At 48.4% G+C, this 21,191-nt stretch overlaps 1 protein-coding gene and 1 long non-coding RNA gene across 6 annotated transcripts in view; one reads left to right on the top strand and one right to left on the bottom strand.

Annotated features, from left to right (window-relative positions):
• LOC105698789 (uncharacterized protein CG43867) overlaps positions 1 to 21,191 on the bottom strand; it is a 66,352-nt gene that overhangs the window by 2,032 nt on the left and 43,129 nt on the right. For 2 of the 5 annotated variants that reach the window (XM_023434069.1, XM_012423350.1), the window contains exons 3-19: positions 11,907 to 11,969; positions 7,276 to 7,443; positions 6,902 to 7,087; positions 6,628 to 6,830; positions 6,086 to 6,320; positions 5,827 to 6,001; positions 5,492 to 5,728; positions 5,066 to 5,357; positions 4,709 to 4,982; positions 4,211 to 4,600; positions 3,928 to 4,101; positions 1,615 to 1,907; positions 1,205 to 1,538; positions 905 to 1,144; positions 681 to 817; positions 447 to 576; positions 10 to 355 (exon numbers count right to left, since the gene is read on the bottom strand). In XM_023434069.1, the coding sequence (XP_023289837.1) occupies positions 10 to 355; positions 447 to 576; positions 681 to 817; positions 905 to 1,144; positions 1,205 to 1,538; positions 1,615 to 1,907; positions 3,928 to 4,101; positions 4,211 to 4,600; positions 4,709 to 4,982; positions 5,066 to 5,357; positions 5,492 to 5,728; positions 5,827 to 6,001; positions 6,086 to 6,320; positions 6,628 to 6,830; positions 6,902 to 7,087; positions 7,276 to 7,443; positions 11,907 to 11,969 (3,877 nt within the window). Of the gene's footprint in view, positions 1 to 9; positions 356 to 446; positions 577 to 680; positions 818 to 904; positions 1,145 to 1,204; positions 1,539 to 1,614; positions 1,908 to 3,882; positions 4,102 to 4,210; positions 4,601 to 4,708; positions 4,983 to 5,065; positions 5,358 to 5,491; positions 5,729 to 5,826; positions 6,002 to 6,085; positions 6,321 to 6,627; positions 6,831 to 6,901; positions 7,088 to 7,275; positions 7,444 to 11,906; positions 11,970 to 21,191 lie in introns of all 5 variants that reach the window. The other 3 variants (XM_012423351.1, XM_023434070.1, XM_023434071.1) reach the window with 3 other exon arrangements.
• LOC105698793 lies at positions 9,210 to 11,683 on the top strand. The gene is made up of 5 exons (XR_001103951.2): positions 9,210 to 9,533; positions 10,180 to 10,329; positions 10,419 to 11,058; positions 11,123 to 11,459; positions 11,548 to 11,683. It is a non-coding gene; the product is annotated as an uncharacterized LOC105698793 (long non-coding RNA).

Here is a 21,191-nt window from a genome sequence, read left to right as displayed (position 1 = left end):
TTAGCTTACCAGTAGCAGGCCTCAGAGTTGATTTTATGGACCGGTGGGATCCATTGCGCGTCAAGGTGTTCATCTGAGGCGTTCCGGGCAATGCGTGACCCAAGGCATTCATGTAGTCGGCGATTAGGAGAGTTATTTCCAAGATCTTGGGTTTACTAAGCGCGAACAAAAGCTTCTGCTCGGCAGCGCCCTCGTCAGGGCACGCAACTAACATGAAGTCGTCGAGGCATCCGCCGAAAGTTACGATGTTTGCGTAATTGTATCGGCACATGACCGCCATGGTTTGCAGTTCCAACAAGGTCACGCTGTCCTCCGAAACCGCTATCCATACGGTGACCGGTTCGGTCTGTTTTAGCTGTTGAGAAAAATTCCTATTATCGTCCTCGACCACACTTCGTGGACAGCCATGCTTAACGAGATAGTCCGACGACTTCTCAGCTGTTTACCTTCGCCTGATAAAGCGTAGCTCCGAAGAAAGGCCACTTTCTCGTGCAAGTTAAATAAATACGCACGCAGTCCAGCACACTGCGACCCTTTAAACCGATCCACTTCTCCTGCAGTTTCTCCTGCAGCTCCCTAAAGGCAGAATGAACGATTTAAATATCGTAGAGATTTTACTTTCAAACGGTTCCTTCCGTACTCCAGCTCCCTCTCGGTCAAGGCATCGATGTTATATTCACCTCAGTTGATCGGCAGTGATGTTGGATCTGTACCTGACCGGGTAAAATTTATCCAGAGCTTGGAGCACGAGATGGTGAGGGTTATTTCCAGGTCCACTGCCTCTAGCTTTGTCGTTGTTATATTCGCCGAAATCAATCTGAAGAAGAAGAGGTCAAGGGTAGATCCTGGCGTTGTATCCCAGAACGCGTTCAATAGCGGATAATCTATATTAAATATGTCTTACCTGTGCCATGAGCGAAGCAAGTTCAAACGCCAGTTCACGGTTCAGGGGGAACTTCCCTTGCACGACCTGCTGATTAATTTGGTAACAGAGCAGGAGACGTTCCCGGTCGGTCTCCATCTTCGCAGCCTGCCGCCAGTAACATCGGGATTTATAAGTCAACTGGATTACACGAGTGTTTTCAAATTTCCCGGACCCCTTCTCCCTCAGAGCGGTCTCCCACTTGGAGATGATGTCGCAAAGCTGAAACGCAAACCCCAGGTTACTCGTTTAACCGACGCGTTGGTCATCGACGTTACCCACCTTGGCTTGCAAGTCGATAAAGTGTTCCAGGTCCTTCTCGATCGGATCGTCGCTGAAGAGAGAGAATCCGGACTGATGAACGTCTCGGCAGCCGATCTCCTGGTTCAGAGTGTTAAGGAACTCCTCGATGGTGGTGCTGCCGTCGAAGCTGACCACTTGATACGTCCCGTTGAGGAAGTGAACGGGAATGGCGTGTGGTAGGGAATGATGGTACGGGTTCTTGAGGAGGATGGACAAGACCTCCATCCTGGAAGGCTTCACCTCCCTCCCTCCGTTCTGCAGCGTCCTCTCCAGGGCGCGTTCGCAGTAGGCAGAGTACTTGCCGCATTCGGTCCTGGGGAACACGTGGGGAATCAGTCGACGGCAAAACAAATGGTTAGAAAACGGAGGTCCCAGGGAAGTCGGCTTACTTGGAGTCGGCGTTCCTCTGGAGGTGGAGCTTCAGGTACCAGAGCAGCCGATTGTTCCTCGGGAAGAAGAGGGAGACGGCGAGCGCCAGGAGCTGCCAGCCCTGGACGAGTACGTACTGAGCGGGATTAGTTTTGCAGTCCAAGATCGTTGCGGTCGAGTGGCCCTGCGTGAGCGGAGGACTGTGAGAAGTGGAGGCCGTCGATTGTGCGTCCGCATTTTCGCCGGCGCCGTTCGCCGCGGGACTTTGCGTATCGCAGGTGAAGAGCGATTGCGTGGCGCAGAGGAGGAGCTGCTGCAATGGTATGCTGGCATACTACTACGCCCGTGCACTGGACCACTCCTATCCTACGCTATCTCTCTCCCTCTTTCTCTCATCCTTTATCTCCCTTGCAAAATAGTCCCTCGACATGTCTGCCGTTAAGGGGACGCGAAAGTGGCATCCGGGAGGTCAATCGTTCATGAAACTTTTCTCCGAACTGAGGGTGCCGAATCGTCTCAAACCTCACAACGTGAACGTGGAGGCTCCAAGGAAGGTCCTGACCCTCGTGAAATTTCATATTTTATAAGTATAAAAAATATCTACGAGCAATTAAGAAAAGAAATTGAAATTTCACGAGTTTCAGGACCTTCCTTGCACCCTCCATATTTACATTGTAACGTTTGAATAGATTCGGTGCCCCCAGTTCGGAGAAAAGTTTCATGAACGGGAACTCTTCGACGCCAGTTTCACGTCGCCTTAAGCTGGGTCGCGGGCGCCAGGTCGCGCGTCCGCGACCAAGCCCTAAACCGCGGGGAGCTTTCCCTTGTAGCCGACTTCGATAGTCCAGCTTCCACGGGCCGACACCTCCGAGATTCATTGATCGAATGATCCTCGCCGCGGTTACGACTCGACTCTACTTCCCACCCGGATGGATCGAACGATGCACCTCGACGTGGATCTACCTCGTCGAGGAGAATGGGTCCTCGGCCTTGTTAGTACAAGCGATATGGTAATCGAATTCTCCACGCAAAACCGCATGTAATGTTAATCACAGGAAAAAAAAGAAAAAAAAGAGAAAAAAAAAAACACGCACGAGTCACCAAGTCGATGAATCAACGAGAGATGCGGATGAGAAGCGTCTGGACTATTGATGTGGATACATTGTAAGCAGCTATTGTAAGGTTGCAGCTCGAGGTCGGTTCCCTCTCGCGCGTTTTATCGTCTACGATGTCGGGTCATCGTTCTCCGCTGGGCTGCGGCCGACAAAGCATCGAACTCGTGGACCGGCATCCTTAAATGAACTGGCTATTGCGACGACTAGTATCTAGTTTCTCGAAGCAGCATTCAAAAAACACAGAGTGTCGTAATCAACTGTCGCAGCAAAACTTAAGGAAAGAAAAACTTATTCCAAAATGATGTCTTTCTGTGTGTGATATCTTATGTACACCAACATACCATTCTGCAAGTGTGTGTCTTTGCGCCGCGGAACGTATTTAGACAAATCTTTACCGACTCGAGATCCCCCGGTGAAAGACGGGAATTACTATGTCGCGCAATGAGGTGAGACGAAGAAATGAGTGCTCGAGAAAGGATGGCCGGGGAACGGGGACATTGTCGAAATATGTTCTTCCTACGTGATCGCGGCGCCAGGGTGGGGTGATAGTCTTGGAGGGGTATGATGTATATTATATAACAAATAAATGGTAAAAAGTAAAGAACTTAACTCGAAGTACCTAAAAGATAAGATCCATGCAACTTAGAAATCGAGAGAGCCTAAGGATAGCACATGTAAAGCAGCAAATGAAAGTGAAATGTGGATGATTGTTATAACTAAAATAGTTGTTAAGACTTTGTCAAGTATCATTGTTAAGTCAACGTTACGGCACTTCGTGATAATACGGTTAGTGATTAATAAAAACTCTTAGACGTTATTTCTAGTGGGAGAGAAAAAAAAAAAAGAAGTGATTAATACACTCAAACCGCTTCTTTGCATCGATAGAATTAGACATAATACTTGACCAAGCGTTCCGATGTACCATTTTGTACGCTTGCAGTGGCAAAGTCTCGTCACCGCGTATGGACCGATTGTACACTTTGCAAAAATCCATTCATTCGTTGTTATTCAATTTCTCGTATCTCTTTTTCATCGATTAGGTACTAGCGTCGAGTCATACCGGTTGCAGCGAAGCGAAAGCATTATATCTTTGCTGAGCACGTCACACGAGGCGAAAAACATAAAATGGTACATGGATTTTCGAGTGTTTGTTAAACAATAAGCAGGACTTACAACGCGCGCAGTACCCAGCGACACGAGTCTGGCGGCCTTTTTTACCTGTACGCCCAAACGCTGCTGGGTGTGGCGACTAGTCTGCTTTACCAAAGCACATATGAATTCAGATTGAAGTTCTGGTTGGTCCAAGCATTGTTGGAGCGCGTTTTGAGCGAGAACGACGTGATAGTCTATGCCGGCTTGTTCTACAGCCACAGACATGAACAGCTGACAAGCCTGAAAATAAATATGTAATATACACCCGGTGCAATCATGATTTATCAAGAGCAGGAGAGACTCCACGTTGAAATATTTAAAGTGTCCCGGGGAGTCTAAATTTAAGCACCTTAAATAATTTGATGGCCTCGGTCTGCAAGGCTTCGGAGGTAAGACTGGTCAGCGGGCTGGTAATATTTTCCTTAGTGTGCAGCAATAGTGGGTGCCTCCACAAGACGCAGCTGGGGTCACCGTCGACCTCCATTAGCCTTTGAACCAGTTGTTCGTACTGAGTACCCGCGCTAGGTCCTCCACCAGAAACAACGGTCAAGTGGTACAACCAATTATCCTTATCTTGCTTATGAGGCATTAAGAGGTACGTAGGTCCTTGGTGGGTAGGAAATATTCCAATGGTTCGCTCATGTGGACATTCGGCGTCCCTTTCTTCGCTGTCACTGTCAGAAACGTGCTCGACTTCTTCAACGCGAGCATCCCTCATATTAATTTGGCCAATAGGATTCTGTAGAGAAAATCGAAATAATTCAGGGGGAGGAGTTCGCGTTTTAGATATTTCTAATTTCAACGGAATCGAAGTTTAATTTCTAAGGTATTTGACTCTTGAACTTACGGTATCTGTAGGGCACTTAAAATACAGGAACATTTTGCCGATAAGGACACACCAGCACTTTTTGGCATGCCCATTCTTCACCTTCGTTAGCCAACCCTGAATCGTCGGTTTATTATCTTCCTTACTGAGCAACAACTTCGTGGCATTTCGCCTCTGAACATTTTGAAGGACTCTTATCCAATCCTCCATCGTCGCAATGCAATCCGCGGTTAGGTAATAAGTTTTCTTGCCGGTTGCGATTTCGAACGTAGCTGCGCCTTCTGCTCGGTTTATCCTGGAAACAGATTCCCTCGATATGACGACTGGCTTTAAAAATAAAATTCAAGGTCATCGTTAGATTTTCGATGTATCACATACCTGCATACTTCATCCAGAATAATTTGACCCTGCGGCTTCCGATTTACGTCGTTCTGACTCTTCCAGTATGTGAGCACTCCGTTCTTCAAGACGAACCAACGTTTCCGCCAGGTTTTTAGTTTGCCACCGAGCTTCGCCAAGTGACCAGTTTTCTCGAGCGATTCCAGCCTCTTCGGACTCTCACCGGACACTCTCATCAATAGACTGGGCATACTGGATTCCAGAGATGTCGAACTGAGGGCATCGGGGGGTATTGCATAGTCCTCGGAGAGACCTGACTCCAAGGAGGTATCTGTGAATAGAGGACTCGTAAAGTTGCAGGGGATTTATGGAATCTCGTGGATTAATGTAACATGAGCATGGGAATATTAATTATTTAACAAAATATAGGAAATAAAATATCTTAAGTGCAAATCACAGACTCACCACGTTTTACACTTTTACTGGGAGAACCACTCGAACTCCTTTTAGCAGGACTAAGGCTGCTGGTGGTTTTAACACTCTTCGAAGGACTGCTACCACTACCCAGAGACGAGTCAGTGTTATCCGATGAGCTGTTCGTAATTCTCGTATTCGTCTCTGTTTGATTTGGATGTTCTTCGCCATCTGAACTATCATCAGAACTGTCTCCAAAGGGCATTGACCTGATTTGACTCGCTCGACCTGTACAAACAGTAGTAGAATTTAAAAGCATTAATATAGACATGCATAGGTTACTCATAGCATTTGTTTCAACTTCTTAATAAAATGAACCTGCTTACCTTTAACCGTAGCATACACAGGTACTGATATATCGCAGTAGCCCTGAGAATTGTGAGCTGTTAAATTATGTCCGGTTGCATGGGAATGTTTCGAAGAAGTTGTCGTATTGGTAGTGGTCGAAGGTGCTGATTCTTCGTTGGGTGGTTGACCTATACCGAGTCCACCATCTGCCACCTTAATAAATTCCAAATACATTAAATCAGCAATGAGTCTTTTAAAAATTGGTAAATAGATTAAAAAAAAAAACAAAGGTATTACCTGATATATTTTTGCTTCCCAGCTTGGAAATCTGTGCAATGGTGGTGTGGGTGGTCGAGGGGCTTGTCCTCCACTTTGATTCCAATTAATTCCTTCCCTGCTTGGTGTATAAATTTCTGCATAATCGTGAATGGCCTCTGAGCTGCCACTGTCTCGATTCGTTTCGGAGACCCCTGGAATACTGGGCAACATAACCAAATTTTCGACAGCAGCTGCCAGCTCCTCGGACAAAAGACTGAAAAAATATATAATCGTTGAAAAAGTGAAACAAGAAATTTCCTAACAATTAAGCCGAGTAAGAGGATTATATATAAAAAAAAAACAAGCAATATAATGTTGAGTCTGTGATCATTGATTAAGCCTGGGCTCGTCGACAGATCCCCGCAGGAAGTCTCAGGACGTTACAGGGTACCACATTTTAAAAAGTCGGGCTCCGCTATCACGTCGTGAGACCTCCCAAGGAGAATCAGCGTATATTCGACATTAATACGTGAGTACTTCGTATTACGATACACATATTGACTGAGGCATGAACGTTATACCTGGAATCCATATTTGTTAGGGGGATTCCTTGCTGGATCGTTCCACAAGCAGATAAATGTCTCCTGTGCCTAGTGCCAGTTTGTGGTTCCGGAACCGAACTTTGAACACTTTCAGAAACAATCTGCGGAGTGCTTTCCAAACTTTCGGAACGTCTGCGCAAGGTTGGATCTACCTCCAGCGATAAAGATGCTCTTGTCGGTGCCTATGTGACATTAAATTTTGTGATTTGACATAAAGTTAATCGATTTTCTAAAATAATTTTTTGATGCTTACTGGTGGTCGCAATCCAATATTAGTAATATGATTCCGAAGCAGTTCTAGTTGTTGATTGCACTTATTGTTCTGCTCTCGCAGATGTTGGTTCTGTTGTTCCAATTCTCGCAACTTATTTGTTACCCATTCTTTAATACGTGCTGCTTTTGCTTCAACCTGCCTTGCGTCTTGGAGTCGCAGTTGCCTCTGCAAATGAGTAATAAATTTGTTTTACCCACGATATCAAATTTATTGGTAAAATATCACCGATGATTATGACAGATAAATACTTTGAAGCTTCGGTACACATGCACAGCTCTTTATCACGGAGTCTTATCTACTATATAAGGCCGAAAAGTAACTAAATGATATCAAGCTTATGGTATTCGACTCACTTGCTCCTCCACTTGAGTTTCTAGCTTCGTGATGCAGGCACAGTGGACATCTTCGATCTTATCATTCTGAGTGCCCGAGGTGGATGGTAACGAGTGCGGCGGAGTGCTGACACTGGACGTGCTCAAGCAATATTCACCCTTCACCAGCCGCTCCTCCATCATCCGTACCTGAGAAGTTGAGACCAACATCAATATTACCCTCTGAGTAAAGTCATCGATAGGAGGATTTGATTCATTTCAAAGATTATAGTCAAGATCGTACAAGTCACATCCATACTGATTTTGACGTTTCATCCGTCACCGTGCCTATCTTTTCTTACCAACCGTTACACCACCCTCGGCAGAAAATCGAACCCAAAACAAGGGTATTCGTTTCCCATCAAAGCCTCGTAACAGCCTTAATTTCGGTCATAGAAATTCACTCCACCTACTGACGTCTCCCTAGGAAATTCCTCTGTCATCGCGAGAGGTTTATCCGAACAAACATCGAGGCACTTTCTCACACAATTTAGCAACAAGGTAAGACGAGGCGTATGATCCCACGAGGCCATTTAAACCAAGAGTGTTCCTGACGGTTCCGAGGCTAGGAGTGAAATCACTGCCAGAGACTCCGTCTGGCAGACACGTCCGAGAGGGGACACGCGGGATTAACGTGACAGAGACGGCATTCCGCGTTGCATGTCGCATGCACCCCGTTTCCTGCGGAGGTTGGAAGCAGCTGTCAAAAATCGATATCGCTTACGTTACACGCAACATACGACGGGTGTACCAAGAGAGGGGAGCGAGAGCTCGAAGGGAGCCGCACCGAGAAAATCAATAGGATACGAGAAATCTTTACCCAACGACACGCGGCACTGGGCGTCGATAACCATCAGTGAAACACTCCTTATCTAAGCGAAATTCGAAGATAGACACCTCGAGCTCCTGCCGTCGAGATAGCGGCGGAATGCACCGGCGAAGACAGCGCCGAAGTTACGAGGCTCTTCCATCGACCTCTCCTTCCCATTCCGCAACCTCCTGTTAGCTGCATTATTTCCTAATTCTTCGCCGAGTCATTTACGCTTATATCCACGCATAAGTGAAAACTCCGCGCAAGTGTGCGTGCAGAATCAACGAGGTTATCGACGGTATCGATTTCCTTCTCCCGATACCACCGGGGTCAATGTCTGCACTCTCCTAACCCTGCATCCGAAAGTTCCGCTGTTACCGAAAACCCTACCTAACCAAATTCACGATTTAACCCTATTTCCTCTGTACTGTTAACACATCAATGATCGAAAGTACATTTAACCTAACGATCTTGATAAAAAGTCGCTAGCCTGTCTCCGAATTCCCGTACATTGGCTTCCGCGAAAGCGAAAGTCCAGTTCGCGGGAGGTTCGCTCCACCGGGCGTCGGCCAATCAGCGTCGAGTTTTGGCGCGGCGGCCCAGGAGAAAGAGGCCGGCGGCGCGGGGCGTCTTACCGGGACAGCGGGCGGCCATGTTCGATATCGGTCCGTTCGAGAGATCGCACTCTCGCTCCGATTTGATGCAGCACGTCGCGCGCGGCGACCTTCGGGTAATTCACGTAATTCACGTAATTTGAGTAATTGGCGCGGATTTCAGGGCCGTCCTTCGCGCGGCTCGGCAAGGATCTCGCTCGACTGGAACGCGTAGATCGACAATCGATTTCCGGAGAACCCGTCGATCGATGATCGGTTTCCGGGAGCGGGCGTGCCTTATCGGGCAAGGTGGACCGATGGACGGACGCGAAACAATCGAGTTTTGTCCCACGTTGTCCGGCGCTCGAGATCGAACTAAATGCTGCGGGGGTTTCCTGGAGTCGGTGAGTCACGTTGGCTCGGAGCCAGCGGGGGAGAGGGGCGGCGTGGGGCGCGCATATAAAGCGTACACCATAAAGTACGCGCCGCGGAAGACGGGGTGGCCAGCGTACGGCTGGACAAAAGCCGCCTTTCCGGACAAGATGGACGTCGCGCAGGACTTGAATCTTTTATGACCTACGCCGAGCTAAAAGAATCACTTTCTAGGTAGAAAGGAATTCTGCGGCGGATTTTTACTCGCTATTATTTATACAATAAATTCTAGGGTCGACCGAGTGACGTCACGAGGCTTAGTTTGAAAAATCAAGATGGCGCCCGGCACGATGCTCTAGGTTGTTCCACGATTGTTCTATGGAGTTTACAGGCATAAATCGAGAACATGGATGGGGAATGCCGTTGATAGTTGGTAGAGAAAATAGCGATCGTGGATGATATCGGTAAGTTGAAGCGACTCTTTGGATATAACATTGAATCATGCTGGCACCCCGCCAAAGGGCTCCCAGAGAGTCCCCTGTTGTTTCTTCAGGCAGAAATATCCATTCATGTACAGTAGGCGGCAAAAATTGAACGCGCGCACGGTTATAAAATATAGTTTTACCATTTTTTTTTTTTTTTCTTTAAAGTAATTCCCAATTCTCATGGTCTCTCATCACTGTTTTAATATATATAAGCCGTTTTAATATATATAATTGCCGCGAAGTCGCGTCATTGTTTAATATTTGAAAGTTATATATTTTGTACGGGAAAGTTGAACTCGAAAATAGGGTCCCTGGAATTTGTCAACGAAGTATGGCGTTCACTTTCTACCGAGATGGGTATGGAAGATCGATCGGTTCTGCGTGAAGATGCAGATGGGTTCAACGATCGAGGGTTAGGAGTTGATGAAATATTTACGGTGAATGTACTGTCGCGGGAAAACGCTCCTGTCCTTTTAATCCCTTTGGATGGTGGGTGCGCACGGGAAGTGAGGATTACTCACGACTCGGCACAGTGCCAATCCTATATACGACCGTCTCGTCAAAGCGAGCGTAAAGCCGCTGTCTCGTGTTCTCAAGTAATTTCTATACGTTATTTTTTTCAAAGCCGAGTCAAGACGGACGAGAAGCCGGGCGCAGGAAGGTCGGCCCAAAAAGATGTCGACCACGGCCCGAAATAAGAGACCCGACACCTTGCGACAAATCTGACTCTCTGCTCCGTTTCTCCTGTATCTAATGGCTACCATGCAACGAAAGGGTAAGCCCTTGCACCATTGTCGCCAGGACGGAACGCATTTCGTGCGAGAACGGGGATGAAATATGAAGATCCGATGACCACTATTTCAGGGAGACTACAGGGGTGATAAGATTCGAGTTACCTTTCATCGATGTCACCTGTCGGGATCCATAACTCGACGCACAAATTTGGCAGCCAGCTGTCACGACTGACAGCCACCAGGTTGGACGGATGCTTCTCGCGCCGCGTTTCTTGGCCAAATCTGGCGAACACTCCTGGCAACGTGGCGGACAATGGAAGGGCGATACCGGGGTTCATAACAAAACGGAGATGTCAGGGTGTCGGCCTGCCATCTTGGTCTCGCGACGAAAATCAATGCGAGACCACGCGGTGTAACATGCGCATGCTACACACGTGTCCAGCTCCGGATGACAGGGTCTTCAGGTACGCCCTTAGGGGTTCGCGACTCTGCTAGGTGCAATCGATGGTGTCGGTAAAAGGGCTGGTAAAAAGGCGGCAAGTGGTGGTCCCTTATCAACCAATAACCGAGAAGTTCGTCGCGTCGACGGCGACATCGTCGGTAAGGTCGCGTGCTATCTCGTCGTGGTTACGGGGGTGGACAACCCCGAGGGTGCAAGCTCTGTCGGTACCACTGGATGCGTATGATACGATTCGAGCTAGAAATTCAAGCCTAGCCGGTACGGCAGTGATCCAGCAATCTCTGGGGGTGGGTGGTCGGAAAAGCATTCGGTACGTAATCGACGTTACCGCTGGCGTAAACGCGGGTTTAATTATTTATTCATCTTCCTTCCAGGGCGCTCGAGCTCAATTAATTTAGTGTGGACTAATGGACTGACGTAGGAGCTCCAGCGCTCCGCTACAATCCGAAGCTACAAATTATTCGGCAGCTGCCGGTGGAGTTCCGCTTTAACGCGGACGAGCCGCAAGTTCCCTTCCTTCACTCCTATCGCAAGTCACGAGGATCCTGCAGAAGTAACCAGGCCTCACTTGACGAGGAATTGCAAGTGCGGTAGATCTGAATTATATCGCCGCCGTAAAGCTCCCTCGGAGGCGGGCGAGGAAAAAGTAATTTAATCGTGAGCGGATCGGCTTTCCCGTTTGAATTAATCAGACTGACGCTCTATAACCAGGTAATACGGTTCGGTGTGAGGCAACGTACTTATTAGCTACCGCGACGTAAACACATGTCCTGTCAACCGTAACTTCTGATATCGACAGATCGGCCGAAGTAATCGACACGGATTCCAGCGACAGCGGCTTGGCATATGGAACGACTTTCGAGGGAGACAACTGCGGTGTCCGGCCTCAAAGACGGAAGAAGAAATCGACAACGAGCGGTTTTTGGAAATCTCCTGGATACGAAGGGCTGACGCGGTGAGAGCTTCCTCAACGACGAAACCGTCGCCTTGTAGACGGTGTACCGGGGGCGACGGAGAGTCGGTAAACGTTCCCGGCCAGAAAACAGTCGGCACGATAAAACGGAAAAGCAATCGGTGTTAAGACGCGAACAGGAAAGAGCCGCGTAACGTACGGGGCGATAAAACTGGGTTATCCGGACGTTTCGCAGATCGGCTCACCTTGTCTTCCGCCTCGTCTGCCCTGCCTTCCGCCTCCAGGACTCGCTGCTCCAGCTCCGAAAGCTGCAACAAACAAGAAACAGCCAAGATGTAGTTTATAACTCCCTCCGAAGAGCGGGGGGAAAATAATTATTTATCATAATTTAACCCCATTGTACGTGACTTTTTTCAATATTTCAATATTTTGCGAGTGCGACGGGACCTCGGGTTTTATTCATTCCGGCCGCGTGCAACACCACGTACATAAATTACATCTTAATTAGGTCACCCTTCTGTCACGCTATCGCAGTCGGGCGTCTTGTAACTTTCCTCATGCAACATTTTCGTGACCGGTCCGTTCCGTCTCGAGTTCAGACAAGAGTACATTCCCGAATTACCGGCGATTTGAATTATGCGAATCCGTGCCTGGCGTGCCTGGATTAGCCTGCATTTCTGTTCCAATGCCGGCCCGTCGAGATTAACTGGAATCGGGGAATTAAGGAGGTGATCGACGTGTAAAATCTAGCACGAGGAGCGGAAACTGGCGTATCGGACGCCGGGGTAGCTGGATTTACGACGCGTAATCGCATCGCCACGTTGTAAAGCTCCTCATCGACGAAGTTGCCGATTAAGTTCCCCCTCTCAGAAACTAGAAACTATCTTGGCTTTCCTCGAGACACTCCCCGGCGATTTATGTTAACCCGACCGACACTTGTCCCTCCAATCACCGCCCTTAGTACGCAATCACCTCCGGCAATTTTAATTATTTTCTAATTCTCCTTTTTCATCATTTTTATATAATTTTCCCACGCTGTTCATATTTCTCCGAGACTACGGCCTCCACCACACGCCGGATCTGTCTCAAGGAAAAAAAAAAAAATGTTCATTGAACCAAAGGAATATTCAAGTTAAAAAAAAATATTTTCTTTGGCTCAATGAATTGTCTTTTTTTCTTTTTTCTGGAATTCATGCGATTTTTCGCTTCGCATAGAAATAGATACGCAGGAAAAATCTCGCACTGTTGTCGTTGGTTGACGTTTGAAATATGTAGACGAAAGTGTCAAAGTTTTGCATGCGAAAGTTCATCGGATGAACTCGAGAATCGGGTATGCGAACGTCGGAGGCCTAACGAGAGTTTAATGGATGCGGCGGCGTCCTGAGCAGGTCCTAAGCCCGGCTTAATCCAGCCTAGATTGATATATGTCTCCACGCGTATCCTGCGTGATCCTAGGTGAGCGTAAACCCGACCAGCGATATGCGAGCACCGCGCATGCGTCGCTGCGAGCGCGTTGACACCCATTCGCACGTATTCGCGGGTGTTCTCACGTATTCTCACGCATGCCCCCGCACTGTGCGAGTACTTGCTATTACGCGCACATGTCCGGGCGCACCGAGACAGCATCATGTGCACGCGGTGCAGCCGAAGGGTCGCATGTGCGTCGCCCGGCCGACACGCACGCAAACCTCCAGGAACACGTCCCGTGCGTGAACCGCGGTGTGCGACGCAGCGTGCGTATGTAAGGAGCGAGAAAAACGGAAAGAAAAGAGGGAGAGGGGAAAAAAAAAGCACTGCGAACACCCTCCGGCACCCAAGACGTGCGAAAAAGGAGGATCCGATGGAACGCAGGGGCACGTGGGTGCTCACGCATAAGGTGGACGCAGGACGCACGTACACCGCCATAAATAAAGACGTCGGATGAGCGCGACACCGTGTACACGGGGTGATTAATTAAAACCGAGGTTAATCTACGGGTCGAGGCCTGGGTTTAAGTGCAATTTATGCCGTCCCCTGGGTTAACCTCGAAATATAATTATTCGAAGCGAGGACCCCACGCAGAAGAGGGCCACACTCCTTCATGGGAGGCTGCGCCGTGCGTAAGAAGCGTAAGAACGGGGACGAGAAGCGTACCATGTGTGTAGAGTAAGCGGTCTAGTTGGTACTTTTGCGAATGCGGTACCATGTAGTAATATGCGGCTCCACGCGTACAATGCGTGTCGAAAATCGAGGAGTGCGAAGGCAATGCGGAGCGCCGGGCATCCGTGAAAATCCATCGGCGAATCCCAATTTCGAATTGAATTCGGCTTATCTGCATATCAACTAGGTGGGCAGAAATCCGATATGAGCCGTACACGTAGGCGGAAATGCAGTGTACCGCCGAGCCGGAGGGTGGAGTAAACAGGGTCTTGCAGAGTCATCGGAAAAGGACGGGAGGATGCGAAGAGAGCGCAGGACGCGTACCGAGAGTTCGTCTCTTAATGCATGGGATGCAGTAGCCTTGTCTGCGGTTTCTGGGAAACACGAATGCGCCGCATTTCCTGCCCGTTAACAATGTTGACTGACACGGCGCCTCTTTGCTCAGGCGCGATCCTCCCGGCCTCTTCGTTTCCTCTCCCCTCGGCGGAGAAAGCTTCGCAACGCGGGATCTATTAGCAAGTGGCCTAAGTAATAAAACAAGGAGGCAGGGACCGAGTGGAGGCTGCGAGGAGGGCGAAAGGAGGACTGCTTTTCACCTCGAAGAGGCTCGCTCGGGCGTAAAAGGGCCCGCGATAAAAGGGAGCCTCCCTTTTAAGACTGGCGACAAAAGTCCTTAAATAACGCGCCGTAAAACAATGCTTAAGCACCACTTGCCCCCGCGGGACTAAATATCGGATGTAATTTACGTTTAACGCGGCGACCTCGTTGCAAGACCCTGTACAGAAAATATCGTTGCGCTCTTCTATCCATGTATTACCATTTTGCATCTCGGAGATGAATTCTAGGTATCATTGTCGTGGGTAAAATTGTCTTCAGGTTAAAGGATGATTTTCGACTCGCGGGTTAACATTTCTGGGGTTTAAAACATTTTTATGGTTTTATGGTTAATTTCGAGATATGTCCTGCGAGCAAAGGGAGCTAGCAAGGGCGAAGACGACTCGCAGGTTAACATTTCTGTGGTTTACAAGATGGCTTTCGACTTGCAGGTGTCAAGTCGACCCGGAAGCCAACATGGTGGTGCAATTGTCGGCATCGATCGGCCCTTCGCGCGCCAGGCGCGAAAAAGCTCCCCGGCGAGGCTGCCGCGGTTAATCTCGAGATTCATCCGGCGAGCGAAGGGTGCTCGCAAGAAGGAAGAGGGCGGCTCCTCCAGCATCGGGGAGGGCGCAGTTAGCAGCATCTGGCGTCGAGAGAAAACGTAGAAACGTCTTCCCCGGTGTAAGGGCTGCGGCTCGAGAGGGTGGCACCCCCTAGGAGGTGGTCCAGGGGGTGGCAGGGAAGCGCGGAAGCTGCGGCTGGTACATTAGCCGCGAACCAGGCCCTGGATCTCTCAAACTGTCGTCAGGCCTCGGCGTTTTTGCGCGAAACCCACCCTAACGAGGGAGGAGGGTCGCACCCCCCGAAGACGAGGGGAGCGCATTTCCACGACTCTCCGCGATTTCCTCCGATTTTCCGCCGAGGGAGATCCGGAGAGTCGCGGACACCGGCTGGAAGGAAAAGGTCCTCCCTTATCGCGTCGATATATCGAGGGAGGAGATATCGAATCGGGGTGGACCTTCCCTCGAATCGCCCCGCGAGACCGAAAAAGGACGGATAAGTCGATCGTTTTGTCGGCCGGTCCTCTTCCCTCTCTCGGTTATGAATTTTTTATGCAAACGGCGGTCCTCCGATTTGCTTGAAAGGCAAGGACGAAATTGTGCGGGGCGGGGGGAGGGTTCTTACCCCCGCCCCCCTTCATCCCTCGAGATCTGAGGCTTATTGGCAGGCGTTCGATCAGCACCGTCGAAACATCTCCACATTGTTTGCCGGTAAAAGTGTACGATTCCAATTTGTATTTTTTACACGCGGAAGCGATTTCCATTGTTTGTCAGTTTTGGCTTCGAAACGCCGGAATGAAATATGTCTCATCAGCCGGGGGTGGAAATATTTCCAGGGAGAAATCTCTCCGTTTCCCCGATTCCGACGACTGCAAATCGCTCGAAACCGCGCTGGCGTGTCCCGGCGTTCCGACCGAAAATTGAAATCCATTGATGTCCCATCGAGACGCGGATTCCGAGGGGGTTGGCCTGGAGAGGGACAATCGAGTGCCCAACTAAATTTGCTCCACTCGAACGCGTCGACACCTTTTCGACCAGCGCTCTCGATTCTCCCCATTTCGTGATGTAACCCTAATGGCCTCGTTACGAGATCGCGATACGTAACTAGCCCGGTTGTCCTGCGATTCCGCAAAAAAAAAACGCACCCTGGACTACACTGTCCGAATTGTACGGAAAAAAAAAAAAAAAATAAAAAATAACCAGCGATTTTGCGAATGTATCTGTTAGAATTAATGCATAAGTAGTCCTCTCGGAGAGGATCCCAATACCGAATTTCCGGGGATGATCGCCCCCCTGAATTTTGGAAAATTTCACCAGGGGGTTCGATGGTTTCCTCGCGACATTTTGTACGTTTCTTATTAACAGAGACGTTCGCGATGCCACCCTGATGGCATTATTCACCCTTAACCTCGCGGTTGTAGCATCGCGCGGCGATTCCGCCCCGGAGTAACGAGGCGATCCTCTTGTGTCGCGATCACGCGACTGCCCTCGTCGGGAGGGGTACCCAACCCCATAGAAAATGGGTACCCAGGGTTAGTTAACGTTATCGGGCAATGGCGTGATCCGGGGCATAACGCGCGCCGTACCGTTCCGGGGCGGTCCGCCCGTTCCTTATATTGTCCGGGAGAGTTATGGAGACCTCGACAGGGGGTGCGATTTTGGCCGGGAAAAATGAAAAGGGGGAGAGAAATGGGGTAATTATCCTCGCCCCTGATCGGGCTGCCTCTTGTAACTCGGCTCCACCCTGAAGACGCATACCGCCTACGGAACATGCTCCAAGAAACATTTATTCCATCCGTATGTCTACCTCGAGGAAAATAGAAATTGTCATTGAATCTAAGATATACTTAATTAAAAAGTACCAGAGGAATATTTTCAAAGAATAATTATCCAACTCGTATAAACTGGAATAAATTGGATGCAACGTTCCTTCGGGATTATGACGATTTGAGTTTATTCGTAATTGTTCTTTGAGTTAGAAAAAAAAAATGATGTCTCTTTGGTACATTGAATTTCTTTTTATCTCAGTGTAGGGCATTAATTAGGGTCGTGAGATTAGTGGGGAAATAAATGTATCGTGTTTGTTGTATACGTCTTTGGTGCGCCGATATGCGACAATAGTCTGTAGGGTGCGTGGACAAATTCTTGGGCTAGGTCAGGGAGGGACGAATTATTTTTAAGGTCCACTCCGGGTTGGCCAGGTCGAGATCAAAGGCCCCCCTATTTCCGTAGGCGCGCACTCGGATGCATCGAGTCCACCATGTATTATGTATGTAATACGTGACATACGCTCCGTACTCGAGTAATACGCGCGGACACCTACGTGCGCCGGATATCCGCGAGGGACTAGACCCGTCCACGACTGCCTCCTCAAAATTCCTGAGGGATGATCACCTCCAGCGATTCCCCCGGGACTCCACCAACACGTATATATAAGCGACTCATCATATATTACACCGAGGAAAAAAAAAAGAAAAAAATTGACTGAAAGAAATATGTCCCGCGACAACAAATTCCCACGCTCAAATACGTCCAAAAAAATGTCTGAGTAATCAAAATTCATTTATACCAACGACATTAACTTTTCACCTCTATGAAATAATTCTTGCAATTATACATAGGGAACAATACATATTTTTTCAGTCATCTAATTACTTGTCTCGGTGCACGCGACAAATTCACGGAAAAATTTGTAAGGATTTGGAGTTATTGCTTGTTACTGAAATCCGGGCAATAATTAATAATGCCGGTATGAACATTTGACTGGTTTATCGGTATCTCTTAGAAGGAAACTCGGTGAAATTGAAATTCGTCCGTGAAGTTATGTAACAACCTAATCTCGGCTCTTATCGGCGGGAGCATAGGACGTAAGAGATGGTAAATGGTACGATTCGGTGCTCGGTTTTTATGTAAGCCCTCCGTACATAAAACGCTCGCATTTAGGGGGTGTAAATACGCCCTTCCGAGCCAGGGGGTTAAGAATTCATACCTTGCGGTCCCGGGGTGGATTCACCCCCGTGGCGGCGATAACCGTATCGTGTGCGCAATCTGGACCTACCCCCCCGCGCGATGCACGTCCATTATATGCGGCCTGCATTTCGAATTCATAGTGGTGCACCGATTCGAACGTATTTGCAGGGTCCATTTAGCGTTCAGCGCATTAGCGCACCTGACGCACACCTGGGGGAGGCGGTCCCGAGGGATCCTGGGGATCCCCTGGATCCCACGGGGCCCCGCGACCTCTCGTCGCGCCTAAGCCCTTAGACGACCCTTAACGAGAACCCCTTGGACCGGGATTACTCCCCAGGGTCGTGTATATTAATTATCCGGGGCAGGGAGGATCCAGGGAGTCCCGGGTCCCGGGGGAGGGGCGGTAGACCGCGGAACTTGGGGAGAAAACCGCCCCCTTTCCCGATTTACCGACTTCCCCTCTGGACTCGTCCTTCCCGATGATCCTCGATGATGACTCCCGTCCCGGGAGAGATTACCTCGAGAGGATGAGTATTTTATTTAAGGAACAAATATTCCTCTTCGCCCCTTCCACCAAGGATATAGAACATTAATGAAACAATCAACAAAAATTGTATTCCAAGATTCTTGATGACTCCTCGAGGGAAGGTCTGGCTTTTATTCTCAATCTTAATATTCCCAAGGTGTTACGATTCCGCATATATCAAAACGTCAAAAAATATTTATGCAATTCTTCACCTAAATGGATGCACCGAATAATTTCAGATTTTAACACGTGATCATGGAGGGATGTTCAAACTCAGGAAATCTTTTCCTTTGAACACTTTTTTTTTGTCTCTTGTCGGGGATGAATAATATATTGTTACCTCGGGAAATGGAATTTCCCTGAGTTTCAACACCTCTCCATAATCACGCGTTAAAATCTCTAATTACTCCTAACCCAGTTAGAAGAATAATTGTATAAATATTTTTACGTTTCGATATAGTATTATTTCTGCCCTCTAAGGAGGAAATTTGTATAAACTAACGTAATGACGACCGTGAATAAAAATTATTCCATTTCCAGGCCACGTCGAGGGAGATATATCGGATCACGGAGGGGAAGCACTCGTTATCACTGTCTCCAGGGTGCGGAATGGAGAAAACGCTGCGGAAGGAGTATCGTAAGCGTCGAGCGGATAAAATGCATGCAGGGCTGCGAAGAAAGGGGGAGGATTGTTACACGTGCTCCAAAAATCATATTGTTCCGAAGGCGCATTGTTCGCTTAGCAGTGGTGGAAAGCGGTCGACCCAGAAATTTCGGAAGCAGGTCGGCCCGGGTTCGTTGTCCCGCTTACAAACGACACTCGGTAACTTCGGGCCCCCGAGATAATACCCCTTTCCGATAATGAACGATAATGGGGTTGTCGCAGAATTTCAGACAAAATACTACTTAACCCAGAAAAGCCTAGCGGGGCCATTAGCACGGGCGAGGAAAAATCAAATTTACGCTCTCGAGTTTATGCGCCATCGGCCGTGCCCGATGTTTCAACGCCACCCGAGCAGGGATTAAATTTCCGGCAAACGTGCATTAAATCTCCGCCCTAGTATTGGAAACTAAATTTTCCGGAAAATTCGGCCGAGCGCTAAGATTGTTCTCCAGTTGTTTCGGATTTTTTCCCCCTTTTTTTTACGTGGAAACTTTCCTACGCCGACAAAAATCGATGAAAATTTACATTACCTCGTAAATGAAGGTTCACGTAGAAAAAAGGTAGCTGGAAAGAATTTCAAATTTGAACATGTACTAATGCACGTAACGCTGTGTACTTGAGTTCGATGAAATATTGCGTTGTAATTTTCTTTAATTTATCGCAAGATGCTGAATGTGATGTTATAGAGGCAATGTTATTTTACTGGAATTTTTATCGGGGCATCGATATAAACAATGATGAATGTTAATTTGTGTGGGCAGTTTTATCAGTGTGGGTCGATTTCCACGAGCGAGCTTTGCGTTTCGGGGATTTATGGTCACAGGGAAGAGGGAAGAACGGGTGGAGGCGCGGTCCCTTTTCCCTGGCTTTCCCACAGAGAATTGTCGCGGGTCCCCGAAGCAATATGATGTAACGCGCTCGTTACGCGAGTACCGCTTTACGGCGCCCGTCGTCCTTAGTACTACCATTATCGCTACGATCATTGTTACGATTATCATTGCTGTAACACGTCGGAAAATGCGTCCTCGTGTCTGGTTTTCGGCGGAATTTTCGACGGCCGCGAGTACGGCCATTACAAATTTAACGTAGGGGCGTTTCAAGTAAAATCTGTAACAGTTTAAGATAATTTAGGATAATGTAGGATAATCCAGGATGACCCAAAAAATTCTCACAGCGTATGGATATATTTTACGAGCGACCTTGCTCGGTGATAAGGATCGCTGATGAAGGAAAGTGAATTTTCCAAGGATTTTTCACCTTGCCGGATTAATGACTCGGGTCGCTCGAGGTGACAATGTAGACCGATGAAATTAATTCCCCCCCGTGATATCGTGGCTTATCACGGCTCACTTTGTTAAACTATAAGGTCGGGCAAGTGGGTATCCACTTCAACGAGATTTATCTCCCGTAACTCGTGCGCCCCTTTTATATCTCGTCCGAGACCTGTCTCTCGGGGCATAATGAGTAATTTATTTCCTCCGGTTCTCTCGGTCCCCCCTCTATTGTCCCCGTCTAACTCGGTCACCCACTCACTTTCCGTTTCAAAGAGAAATAACGAATAACGAGCCAGCAAGTGGGCAGAGCTCGAGGTGCTCTAGAAGCGACCTCGGGACATTTATATCCTCCCAGATCGGAGCGAGCGGTAATTTCCTCGGGCCGGTTTGCAACATTTAAATGTCCGATGTCCTCCCCGAAAATATTAATAGCGAGACACGTCGTTCATTTGTATGTTAATGTAATCATTCTTGCGCGTCCCTGCGCCCCACTTCCTGGCGGGAGAAAATATGAATTTTCAAAAACGACGCCAAAAAAAAAAGGAAGAAATTTTTTTAACGATCGTCGGGGCGGGTTTTCCGAGCAAACGTGGCCGAAGAAAATCCTGCCCCTCGTCTCTATCGCGAAACCACCCCGATATCCAGGGGTTGCATGAATCTTTAGACAGTTTCTGGGGCAATGCACACAGTGTGCGGAATGTGCAGGGATGTTTGTAAACGAGCGGTCCTCGTGTTTGACTTTTCTCGGGGAAGTTCCCGGCGGTTTGGATTGCCTAAATGTTTGCCGGGTGTTCTAGGGG

This window comes from Orussus abietinus, unplaced genomic scaffold, assembly GCF_000612105.2.
Source record: "Orussus abietinus isolate OABI.00-Male unplaced genomic scaffold, Oabi_2.0 scaffold12, whole genome shotgun sequence".
Lineage (NCBI taxonomy): Eukaryota > Metazoa > Arthropoda > Insecta > Hymenoptera > Orussidae > Orussus > Orussus abietinus.
Note: the sequence above shows the minus strand (reverse complement) of the source record. Positions and strands in the feature narration are given on the sequence as shown.